This window comes from Scyliorhinus torazame, chromosome 14, assembly GCF_047496885.1.
Source record: "Scyliorhinus torazame isolate Kashiwa2021f chromosome 14, sScyTor2.1, whole genome shotgun sequence".
In the NCBI taxonomy this organism is placed as follows: Eukaryota; Metazoa; Chordata; class Chondrichthyes; order Carcharhiniformes; family Scyliorhinidae; genus Scyliorhinus; species Scyliorhinus torazame.
In genome coordinates this window covers 215,009,104-215,021,109 of record NC_092720.1, presented here as the reverse complement: position 1 = coordinate 215,021,109, position 12,006 = coordinate 215,009,104, and the positions used below count along the sequence as shown (strand labels likewise).

The 12,006-nt window shown below is 43.8% G+C and overlaps 1 protein-coding gene across 3 annotated transcripts in view; it reads left to right on the top strand.

Annotated features, from left to right (window-relative positions):
- The window catches only part of tmem268 (transmembrane protein 268), a 36,964-nt gene that overhangs the window by 16,441 nt on the left and 8,517 nt on the right, over nt 1-12,006 (top strand). For 2 of the 3 annotated variants that reach the window (XM_072475652.1, XM_072475653.1), the window contains exons 2-6: nt 368-629; nt 2,903-2,983; nt 4,787-4,896; nt 7,998-8,105; nt 11,735-11,896. In XM_072475652.1, the coding sequence (XP_072331753.1) occupies nt 530-629; nt 2,903-2,983; nt 4,787-4,896; nt 7,998-8,105; nt 11,735-11,896 (561 nt within the window). In that variant the 5' untranslated portion in view covers nt 368-529. The remainder of the gene's footprint in view (nt 1-367; nt 630-2,902; nt 2,984-4,786; nt 4,897-7,997; nt 8,106-11,734; nt 11,897-12,006) is intronic. The other variant, XM_072475654.1, reaches the window with a different exon arrangement.

Here is a 12,006-nt window from a genome sequence, read left to right as displayed (position 1 = left end):
CAAACCTACATGTAGCTATAAATGGTGAGGTTATCCTCCACCTAGTATGTAGATGGACCTCATTGCCACATCCGAGGGTTACGGCGAGCTGGGGTAGGATGAGAGGAGGCTTATGTGGAGTATAAGCACTGACACAGACCAGATGGGCAGAAGATCCTGATTCAACATTGTTAAATTCTATATAATCTATGTTCACTTAACTCTTTGACCATTTGCCCTAAAATCTCCTTTTGTGGTTTTCTGTCACAATTAGTTCAATAACGCGAGCACCTCAGGAAACTTTATTGCGTTGAAAGCGCCGCATGAGTTCAAGCTCTAGTTGTAATCCCCTTCAGTTTGCAGTATTGTAATCTGGTTTTGGTTTTAGATTACAGGTGGTCGTGCCTACTTTGCACCACTGCTGACTCGGCACCTTAGTTGTTGCCGATCAGATGCTTGGCACAAAGCAGTCTCAGCACCAGTGTCATGTACCATACAGAAAGCGAAAAATACCTTGCCGTGCCGCATCAGTTCATAGTCCCCTGCCGTAATGACGGGTGATGACGGTGGCTCCAAGATATCGCCAGCACGCGCCTCCTTGACATCATTTGAAGCAGTAGAGGAAGCGGATGTGATTCACTGGATAAATGGTATGAAACGCATGTTTTCAAACAATTAAATGAGTATACGTTATTGCAAAAGCAAGACTTGCATTTCACTAACACCTTTTATGAATCCTGGCTGCCCCCAGAATGCCTTACAACGAAACAACATTTGAAATGTAGTCACTTTTTTGCAATGTAAGAAGTGCAGCCATCGATGTGTACAGGAACTCTCACAAAACAGCAATGTGGCAATGAACAGATAATCTGTTTCAGCAGTGTTGGTTGAGGGATGAATATTGGCCAGACTCTGGAGAGAACACCCTTTCTTCGGTCCAAAGATGTGCAGGTTAACTGGGATTATGGGGATAGGGTGGGGAAGTGTGCCTAGATAGGGCGCTCTTTCAGAAGGTCGGCACAGACTCGATGGGCCCGAATGCTCTTCTGCACTGCAGGGATGCCATGAGATCATTTACATAGACTCCTCTCTGCAATTCCTGCAACACCTTCCTCACTATAGCAGGCTCGTCACTAACATGGTTAATAACTCCTCTGAAAGACAGCACTCCATCAGTGCATCATCCTCTCAGCACTGTGCTGGGAGTGTTACCCAAGTTTGAGGAATGGGGCGTGAACACACAGCCTTTTGGGTCAGTGACTAGTGTCACCGAGAGAACCACAGCTGTTACCTGACGGAAGGTGTCACGTACTGAAGGGCCAGGTCACACTTGGCCTGTAATTTCAGCTGGAGGAAGTAAAGTAGGGTGGGATCCAGCGTAATCAGATCATCCTCCAAGTTACATCTCTACCTCTCCTCTTAGTCCAACTGAGGATGTGACCCCAGAAAACGAGCTGGGCTTGCAGAAGTGCGAATGAGCCAGCCCGAAAGATTGGCGCAAAATAAAAGACACGTATCCTTCACCTGGAGCATTCATTTATTAAGGGTGTAAAAGTGAGAATGAAGTTGTACCACACACCTGCACATCCATGGCCTAAAATTTCAATGTTGGGGGTGTGGGGGAATGCACCTTGGGGAAAAAATGAGCCACGTGCAACATGTGTATTTTAAAGGAACCATTCATGATCAGATTCTCCCTCAATTTCCACACTTCCACCCACATTGAATTCAGAAAGGTTGAAGGAAATTGGCATCTCACATTAAAATGGTCACTGCACAAGGGAGTCTCTCTCTGACACTTAGCATTATGAAGGGTATAAGAGGCTGCTCTTGACAGCCATTTGTTTCCCCACTGTTACAGAACCTTCTGGATAACCAAAAGTGTTTTTGTCATCAGACCATTTCCTCAGGCAGAGTCACTAATGTTTCTGCTGATAACCAGCCTAATTTCCTGATGTCTCTCCGCCCACCCTCTTCCCCCCCCCCCCCCCCCCCAAGCTACAGTGATCCTGGGAATTCTGATGAGGTGAGGGTCACGTCAATCCCAGCGGCAGATATTATCTCCTGCCTGGGGTACAGTCGCCTTGAGGGAAACAGGTGCCTTTGATAAGAAAGAGGACAGATAGGGGAAGACAGAGTACTTCAAATTTGCCTGAGATTCCTGTCCAAGTACCTCTCATCTGACAGCCCTTTCGTTAACAACCGATTCTCATTTCCTTTGTTTATTGAGAAAGTTAAGAGGAAATTCGCTAGAGGTGCACAAAATAATGAAAAGTTTTGATAGAATAAATAAGGAGCTACCAATTCCAGTGGTGGAAGGGTCAGTAAATAGAGGGCACAGATTTGAGGTGATTGGCAAGCAAACTCAAGATGACACGGGGTCACTTTTCATTTTACACAGTTGTGATTTGGAATGCACTGCCTGAAATGGGGTTAAAGGGAAAAATGTACAGGGCTGTAGCAAAAGAGCGATAGGCAGTAATTGGATAGCTTTTTCAAAGAACTAGCAACTGACATAAATGGTCTCCTGTGCTACATCATTCTATTATTTCTCTCTCTCTCTCTTCCTCCCCTCCAAGGGTACCTAACTTGTGCTCATGACTGTTCTGTGGGTCTGCAATTGTGTCCTACGGCTCAATTTTAACTGCCGCCAGCAGCCACCCCAATCTCTTGATATTTTTGATGGCAGTCAGCACACTGTTGGAAGCAGGCTGAACCTCTCTGTCACCGTTCCCCGACAGCCCTGCACCTGGCTTCGCCCCATTCCTGCACAGGACCTTAAACCCATGCCCCAGTGTGCCTCCTGAACCTTCAACCTCCGTTTTGGCTTAATGATTCATGTTGTGCAATGTCAATGTGTCTGCTTCCTATCGCCTTCCTGGCAAATGATGAGAGCTGAAGGAATGATTTTTTTGTGTCTCAGATCCGAATGGACCAGGCCTGCTTAGTCGAAGCAATAGCAGAAATGATTCCGAGCTGTACAGCAGTCCAACTGAGAGACCAGGTGAGCCCTGAAACATATACTGGGGGTTTTGAGAGAAAACTGACAACACTGTTTCCTTGATGCTGTTTAACACAAGAGCAGGAATAACTGAGAGCTTGCAAGTTTATTCCATGAGTAGTGACCATCACCTGGGGCAAAAATCAACATCCACTGCTCTGTCTTTCAGTTAATCTCAGTGGGTGACCGTAGGGACAATGCATTCGGGCCCTTGCACCCCTGAGTGCGGTGTGGGTTTGGCAATGGAGAAAGTCCCATCAGTTCCTGCTGGTTGAAGGCATGAACGAGCATCTGATTAGTCTTGGGGCTGTGAATTCTCGCCAAACCTATTATTATTGAAGCATGGATACATGGTCGAGATGCCTTGGAACTAATAACCAGCAAGGAACCAATGACATTGCACATGTAAGATTTAGGGTTTAGAGGTATAAAACTCTTCTAATTAAAATATCTAAGATTCAAATTCTTAATTTCTAACACTCGGCTCCACAGTTGTGCCTGACCAAACCAGGCACAAGTAACTAGTATTTATGAAACAATTAGAAATTGTTAAGGAAAATGTTACTACCCTTCATAAAACAACAGTGAAGATTCTCAAGGTCCGAAGATTCCTTGAATATTGCCAACTCAATGTCTTTCTCTTCTTCTGTCTCTGGAATAATGTTGAACTGGGCCCAGAGCAGTCGTACCACAGAAGCCATGGTGACACTGCCAATAAGGACTTCAATTTTCCAACTTTTATCCCCACTTCTTATTCTGGAATCCCTTATTTGGAAATAGTCAAAATTCACCTCTTCCATTGGCTAAGGGTGTGAATCATCTGGTGTCACCTCACCTCTGTGACAAGAGTCATGTAGACCAAGAGCATATGTCTGTGCTTGATTCCTGGGCATCCAGAGTTCCTGGGCCTCCAGAGTTTGCACTATATATCCTTCAGATACAGATTTTGCATTATACATCCTTTAGATCCAGATTACCAGTGTATAAACAATGTCACATCCTCTTGGCAATAGTACACCTTTCATAAACATTTATATTAATGTACTTTAACCCATTTCCATAAATAATACCATTAAGAACACATGCTAAAAACCCTTCCGGTCATAATATCCAAACATAAAGAAAGATTTCACTCTAACACCGATGTTCTACTCTTCAAATATGGTCAATCAATTAAATCAATGCATGGGTTTTACGTGAAGCTCGTGTCAATCCAATTTCAAACTGTGTAACTCAATCCTTTTAACTTTTTTTGAATTCAGTGGCTCTTTGTTGAGGCCCATGTATGGAACAGGTCCCGGCGATTTGGGTTAAGGTTACTTCCAGCAGATTATTTCTTTTTTTTAAATTGAAGGTGGTGTAGTGAGCATCTCGAAAGTGTGTCCAAAGGTGGGGGAAATGAACAATGGCTCCTGAGAATTCAACCTCGCTCCAAGTGCTTGATCTTGAATTGATCGCCTTACAGTACAGTATTGAACGTTGGGTGCTTTTCCCAATAAGTGACATGTAACGGAAGCGTGAATCACACATGTGCTGTTGTTATCCACTTTCCACCAACAGTTTACAGCACTAGCGGTTGAGACAGTACAGTAAGCCCACCTGTGATATCAAACATGTCATGCAATGTAAAAACATAACATGGAAAAAACAAGTTTCTTGCAGTAGGTTGCTACTGATACAAGAAGCTTGTTTGAAAAGTCTCTTCGCCAGCAAACCCTTGCCACACACACCATTGCCTCTGTCTATAGCACACCCCTTGCGTATATGATGGTGCAGAAGACCAAAACCTCCACCTTTGCATTACAGAGTTGTACAATGGCCGGATACTACTGGACCTCACTTCCAGTGGCTTCTGGTGGTCTCGGGGATTCGATCTGGAGTCATGCGAGGAAACTCTTGCCAGATCTGGAGTTCAGGTAACACAAGCACAAGCTCATACATTAGGAGTTCTTCCTTTTAGTCGTCCAAACTACAGTCTCAATGTTGTTTTAATTTTAAGTTTAGCTGCCGCATATTGTGTGTTTGGGAGGGCAGGATGTGCTTTACTACAAGTTCTATGATGTTGAATGCAGATTAACCCCAGTCACAGACTACTAGAAATGTGCTGTCCGATAAACTGATGATGGGTGTCGGTCATGGTGATGGATAATCTGAATTCTCCAATTGCATTAATTTCAGGTGAATTTTTTGTTGCATTTTCCACAGCCAGTTGATCTCCATTAGTATTTTTAAATCTCAATCTCTCTCTCTCTCTCTCACTCTGTAACGTTAGGGACAATTTACACAAACAAAATCATTCCACAGTGCATACAAACTGGATTCTGCAGCGGTAATTAGGCGGTTTCAATGTCAAATGTCAAAAGCATGATCACAAATGACAATATCAAGAACATAAATCACAAAATTCTTAACAGTACATGTACACATGATAAGTTAGGCTAAAGAAAAGCATGATCCAAAACATTTTGAATATTTATATGGTGCATTTTCTAACCACTGGACATCCCGAAGTCAGCAAAGTGCGGCAACGTAGAAAATGTGGCAACTAATTTGCAGCCAGCAAGCTCCCACAAACAACAATGTGAAAAAGTGCAGCACAGTAGCATAGTGGTTAGCACTGTGGCTTCACAGCGCCAGGGTTCCAGGTTCGATTCTCTGCTGGGCCACTGTCTGTGCGGAGTCTGCACGTTCTCCCCGTGTCTGCGTGGGTTTCCTCCCACAGTCCAAAGACGTGCAGGTTAGGTGGATTGGCCATGATAAATTGCCCTTAGTGTCCAAAAAAGGTGAGGAGGAGTTATTGGGTTAGGGGGATAGGGTGGAAGTGAGGGTTTAAGTGGGCCGGTGCAGACTTGATGGGCTGAATGGCTTCCTTTTGAACTGTATGTTCTATAATGACCAGATAATCTATTTTTTTGCCATGTTCCTTGAAGGATAAATGTGGGGCAGGACATTGGGTTAACTCCAGTGCTCCTCTTCGAAATGGGATCTTTTCCCATCCTTCTAGGAGGTCTGATGGGGGCTGGGTTTAACATCTCATCCAAGGACAGCATCTCTCCTTCAGTACTGCATTAATCTGAATTGGCTGCCTAGATATTGTCCTGAAGCCTCTGGAGTGAGGCTTGAACAAGCAACCGTCAGGTGTCTTTAAGATCAAGCGAGTATTTTGTTAACCAGGTTGTGTCGCACTTAAAGTGTTCTTTTAAATTTCATTAAAATTTGAAATTTGGAACAAACTCTCAGACTGGTGGGATACAATTCCTCCAATAGCAGATTACTGATATCCACTTTGGATTTTGTTTTCAGGTGAAGTAGGAAGCAGGGACGCCTAGGTGCCTCTGTTTGAAAGCTTGACTGGATAGATGGAATCTGAATGTTGCACTTGGCTAGGGAGTCGAGAATGAAAGGTCACATCCTCAGAATAAGGAGTTGGCCATTTTGGACTGACATGAGAAATCCTTTCACTTTAGTGGTTGTGAACCTTTGGAATGCTGCACCACAGAGAGCTGCAGGGTGCTAGGTCATTGAGTATAGAACATAGAACAATACAGCGCAGTACAGGCCCTTCGGCCCACGATGTTGCACCGAAACAAAAGCCATCTAACCTACACTATGCCATTATCATCCATATGTTTATCCAATAAACTTTTAAATGCCCTCAATGTTGGCGAGTTCACTACTGTAGCAGGTAGGGCATTCCACGGCCTCACTACTCTTTGCGTAAAGAACCTACCTCTGACCTCTGTCCTATATCTATTACCCCTCAGTTTAACGTTATGTCCCCTCATGCCAGACATTTCCATCCGCGGGAGAAGGCTCTCACTGTCCACCCTATCCAACCCCCTGATCATTTTGTATGCCTCTATTAAGTCTCCTCTTAACCTTCTTCTCTCCAACGAAAACAACCTCAAGTCCATCAGCCTTTCCTCATAAGATTTTCCCTCCATACCAGGCAACATCCTGGTAAATCTCCTCTGCACCCGCTCCAAAGCCTCCACATCCTTCCTGTAATGCGGTGACCAGAACTGTACGCAATACTCCAAATGCGGCCGTACCAGAGTTTTGTACAGCTGCAACATGACCTCCCGACTCCGGAACTCAATCCCTCTACCAATAAAGGCCAACACTTTATATATTGAAGTATATTGAAGACAAAGGTCGATTCTTGGGTGGGAGGGATTATGGGAATTGGGCAGGAAATTTGAGGTGGAAGATATGCGATAACACAGGCTCGAAGGACTGAATGGCCTCCTCCTATTTCTTATGTAAAGAGGGTGAGAGGGAATAAAGTAAACCAGATTTACTAGGGAAGTGATACCTGGAAAGAGGAACAAGTGGAACAAAAAAATACAAGGAAGCTTTTAACATTTTCCCAGTTCTTGCTCTGCAAAACCAATGCGTCATCAAGTTGATTCCAAATATAACCTTATTCTTCAGTCTGTTTATTCTACAAGGGAAATCGCAATTCGTTAGTCCATGAAGTGTTTTGTAACAGCATGACTTTGAGTTTGGCTTCTAACATGTGACTTGTGATTGTTTTTCACCCCTTCTTGTTCTTATTCATCTTGTTGGAAAATAAACAGCAGTAATTTACATTTATGTGAACCATCACCAGATGCTTCACAGGAGTGCCATCAAACAAAATATGACACTAAGCCACATGAGATCAGCTTGGTCGTAGCATTTTAAGGAATGTCTTAAAGGAGGAAAACCAAGAGGTGTAGAGGGGGGCCAGGCAGCTGAAGGCACAGCCACCAGTGGTGGAGCAGGGACACCCTCAGGGCCAGAATTAGAGGAATGTGGATTTCTCAAATGGTTTTGAGGCTGGAGTAAGAGGGGCGAGGCAATTGGGGAATTTGAAAGCCAGGATAAGATTGCTGAGCTGGGTTTAACGTGGGTCCATGAGCATGCGGGCGATGGGTCAACAGGACTTGCTGTGGGTTAGGGAAGTCAGGGAATGGGGAAAGGACATTAAAGATTGAATTTCTCTCTCACTCTGGCATTATTTCCTGCTCCACAGGTGCCACCAGAAGATTATGAGCTGCCCATTCGAGCATCCCTAATGAACACAGAAGTAAGACGATACATGTACTTCAGTTCCGCTAGCTTCATGATGTTTCTTGCCCCAGTAAGTGATCCTGCTGTTTTCCAGTTGAACTTGAAATGGGATACCTCTAACAATGCAAAACCCGACAAAGCATTTCAACCATGCGTTTAGTTTTTTTACCCAGTTCCCCCCAAAAAATTGTAAAGTGAGCAGGGTTTTCAGAGTAAGGTCAACACTGCTTTGAATGAATAAGAGTAATATGGTTCAACCCTCTCGAGTCTTTCATTCCTTTGCCCTCCGTGGAAGCCTCACAAAATAAAATTTAGTACCATTGGTGGGGGAGCCCAGGACAAGGAGGACATAATCTTCCATCAGAGTCAAACCATTCAGGAAAGAAGTTAGGATACAGTCTTCTTCATGCTGAGGATAGTACAGGTGTGAAACTCTCCCACAAAGAGCAGTGTGCAGATTCAATAGGCCAAATGGCCTCCTTCTGTACTGTAGGGATTCTGTGGTATTAAATGAATATTTTTTTTAATATGGAGCCACAGCAGGTAGGTGGAGTTGAGGTATAGGACAGCCAGCAGTATATTGAATGGTGGAACAGTTACACTGTTTTCAGACTAATGGCACACCCGTGTAAAGGGAAGTGATGGCATAGTGATACTGAATTTGAACTCAATAAAAATCTGGAATTAAAAAAGTGGAGCGACGACCAAGAAACCATTGTCAACTGTTGTAAAACCCCATCTGGCTCACTCGTGTCCTTTAGGAAAGGAAATCTGCCGTCCTTACCTGGTCCCTACACGTGACTCCAGACCCACAGCAATGAAGGAAACATGAAGGACCCACCAAAAGGGAAAATACTGGAAAATCTCAGTAAGTCTGTCAACATCTGCAGGGAGAGAAAAGAGCTCACGTTTCGAGTCCAGATGACCCTAACGTTTCAGCTGGACTCGAAACGTTAACTTTTTTCTCTCCCTACAGATGCTGCCAGCCTAACTGAGATTTTCCAGCATTTTCTCTTTTGGTTGCCGATTCCAGCACCCTCAGTAATTTGCTTTTATATAGGGTGAACCCACATTGCGCAGTATGTCGACGCACGAACATTAGGCATTTTCCTCATTGAGTTTCCAATTTTCTTCAGTAATCTGTTTGGTCCAATGATGATAATGATTTGAAGTATGTTTAGCTCCACAAGTAGTAATGGATTCCTCTGGGGCCCTAAGTTTTGTGAGTGACAGTCACTACTGAACCACAAGAATAGCATTGATTCCAGTGGCACCTCATATCCTGCATAGCTGACCAGTAGAAGTCAATGGGTAACAGTCCAAGCACAGGAACAATTAACTGGTCCTGTCCTAGGCTGGAGACACTTACTGCTGATCATTGTGCTTGAGTTGAGGGAGGTTCCTGCTCTCTAGCCGTTTGGGCTACACGATAGTCCAGATTTTGCAATAGCAGTGATGCAAACTCAGCATTCACCTTTGTTACTGTAAACACGATAGTTAAATTCAAAAATTCACTGCTGTCAGTGCTTCTGAGAAAGAGCTGTTGAAATTTACTATCAATTATAAATCATTGAACTAACTAACTAACTTCATGTTATTAGTCTCATTTTAAAGCCCTTGAAAAATTAACATCTTGTTGAATGGGGAGGGAGTGGCGCAGTGACATTGTCGCTGGACTAGTAACCAAGAGACCCAGAGTAATGATCTGGGGACCGTGGTTCGAATCCCACCACGGCTTTTCTATGGGTGTCAATATCAACTGGCCAGACTTTGAGCTAATTGGCTGTGGAACAATCATTGGATACAATGGTGTAGTGCTGTTGTCACTGGACTGGTAGTTCAGAGACTCCGGTTAATGCTCTGGGGGACCAGGTTCGAATCCCACCACAGCAGATGTTGGCATTTGAATTCAATAAAAATGAGGAATTAAAAGTCTAGTGATGTCGATTATCATAAAAACCCACCTGGATCACTAATGCCCTTTAGGGAAGGAAATATGGCCTGACCTACATGTGACTCCAGCAATGTGGTTGACTCTTGATTGTACCCAAGGAGGGGCAATAATGCTGGATCAGCCAGCAACACCCACATCCCCCAAAAATAAGAACTGTTTTAATGGCGTACTAATAATTTTATACTTGTGTAATGTTATATTTTTGTATTATTTTAAAACTCATTTTTGATCACTTTTATTCAGCAGTTTTTGATATTTCAGCCTCTACTTTAATGCATGTGTCCCAATCAGTTATTTTTCACTCTTTTCAATTAAAAATTTACTTTTTTTACTTCTTGGTTTGTTGTCTGTGAGAATACTTCAATCTGACTCGCTGCGCCTGATATAACTGAGATCCCACTGATTTGAAACCAGGTTCAAACTGATGGTGGGAAAGGGCAAATCAATGCCCCGGATATTGCTAGATCTCTGACTGTGAATTTTAGATTTATTCCGTTTTTTTGAGAGCGCCCAGCTCTATTTTCCGCCTCCTCCTCCAAAAGATTGTGATTGACGGTCGAGTTATGGTTCTGACGTTCTCAGTGGGTGAATCTGGGTGGTCATTGTCAGTAGGTGGTGGGGGATTTACCACAGTCAAATTAAATCCCACCTGACTGTTTTCTGCCTACTTGGGCGCACATTCTTGAAGTAGCTACTAAAAAGCAATTAGGAGCTAAAATTTCTCTTTCCCACTACCCACCTTTCCTAGACTGTGGCACACATTCCAAATGCTGCTCCCTTAATTTTTCTGGTTTGTAGGGCATCACTGTGGCGCAGTGGTTAGCCCTGCTGCCTCACAGCGCCGAGGTCCCAGGTTCGATCCCGGCTTTGGCTCACTGTCCGTATGGAGTTTGCACATTCTCCCTGTGTTTGCATGGGTTTCGCCCCCACAACCCAAAGATGTGCAGGCTAGGTGGATTAGCCACGCTAAATTGCCCCATAATTCAAAAAAATAATTGGGTACTCTAAATTTAAAAAAAAAAGTTTTCTGGTTTGGGCAGTGCAGTGTATTCCAAAGTTCAGCTATCAAAGTTTAGTCCGTTTCAAATGCTTTTCGAACAGAATTTATGTAAGATTGGCGCCGAGGACCCGGGTTTGATGTCGGTCCTGGATCACTGTCCGTGTGGAGTTTGCACATTCTCCCTGTGTCTGCGTGGGTCTCACCCCCCCCCCCCCCCCCCCCCCACAGCCCAAAGATGTACAGGGTAGGTAGATTGGCCAAGCTAAATTGCCCCAAAATTGGATTAAAAAGAATTGGGCACTTTAAATTTGAAAAAAAAGAATGCTGTGAGATAACGTATCCATTTCCAATTAGCGATGAATTGGGCATAATCTAACTGTCTGTTTGGGAATTCCACAGGATTGGTAGAACGCTAGTTTTTTCCCGGCTTAATATGATTCTCTATTGACTTCAATAGAAAGCAAAAAGGAGTGCAAAGCTGCATTAAACCCAATTCCATAGGTGTCCCAAAAGGCAAGCAAGGTTAAAATTGCTCCCATAAGTATATTTAGCTGGGAGCAGCTGTTAGTTTAATGAGGATATAAAAATACGAACATGTGAACAAGGCGCAGGTGTAGGCCATTCAACCCCTCAAGCCTGTTCCATCATTTAAAAAAACTTGTGGCTGAACTGACAGTAACCTCGAATCTGCTATTCGCCTGACAGCATAAGCATTGCCTGTGTAATGGTGTCTGTTGATCCTTAGGTGTTTTATTTGGCAGCTTGGTGTTGCCTCTTCTCGACCTTCCACCTGTACCTGGGCCAGTATGTGAAGAGCTTCTATTGGGCTTTCTGCCTGATAATCAGCCTCGCCGCTGTACTGCTGACCACAGTCCTGCTGCTCATACTACACCGACACAACCAAAAGGTACGCAGGAGACCAGTAACCTTGTGATTTCTTGTAAAACCAATTATTATCTGCAGGGCTTTTCATGGTGTGACATCTGCGAATGCAATCTTATTTTTGTTTTACTTTCT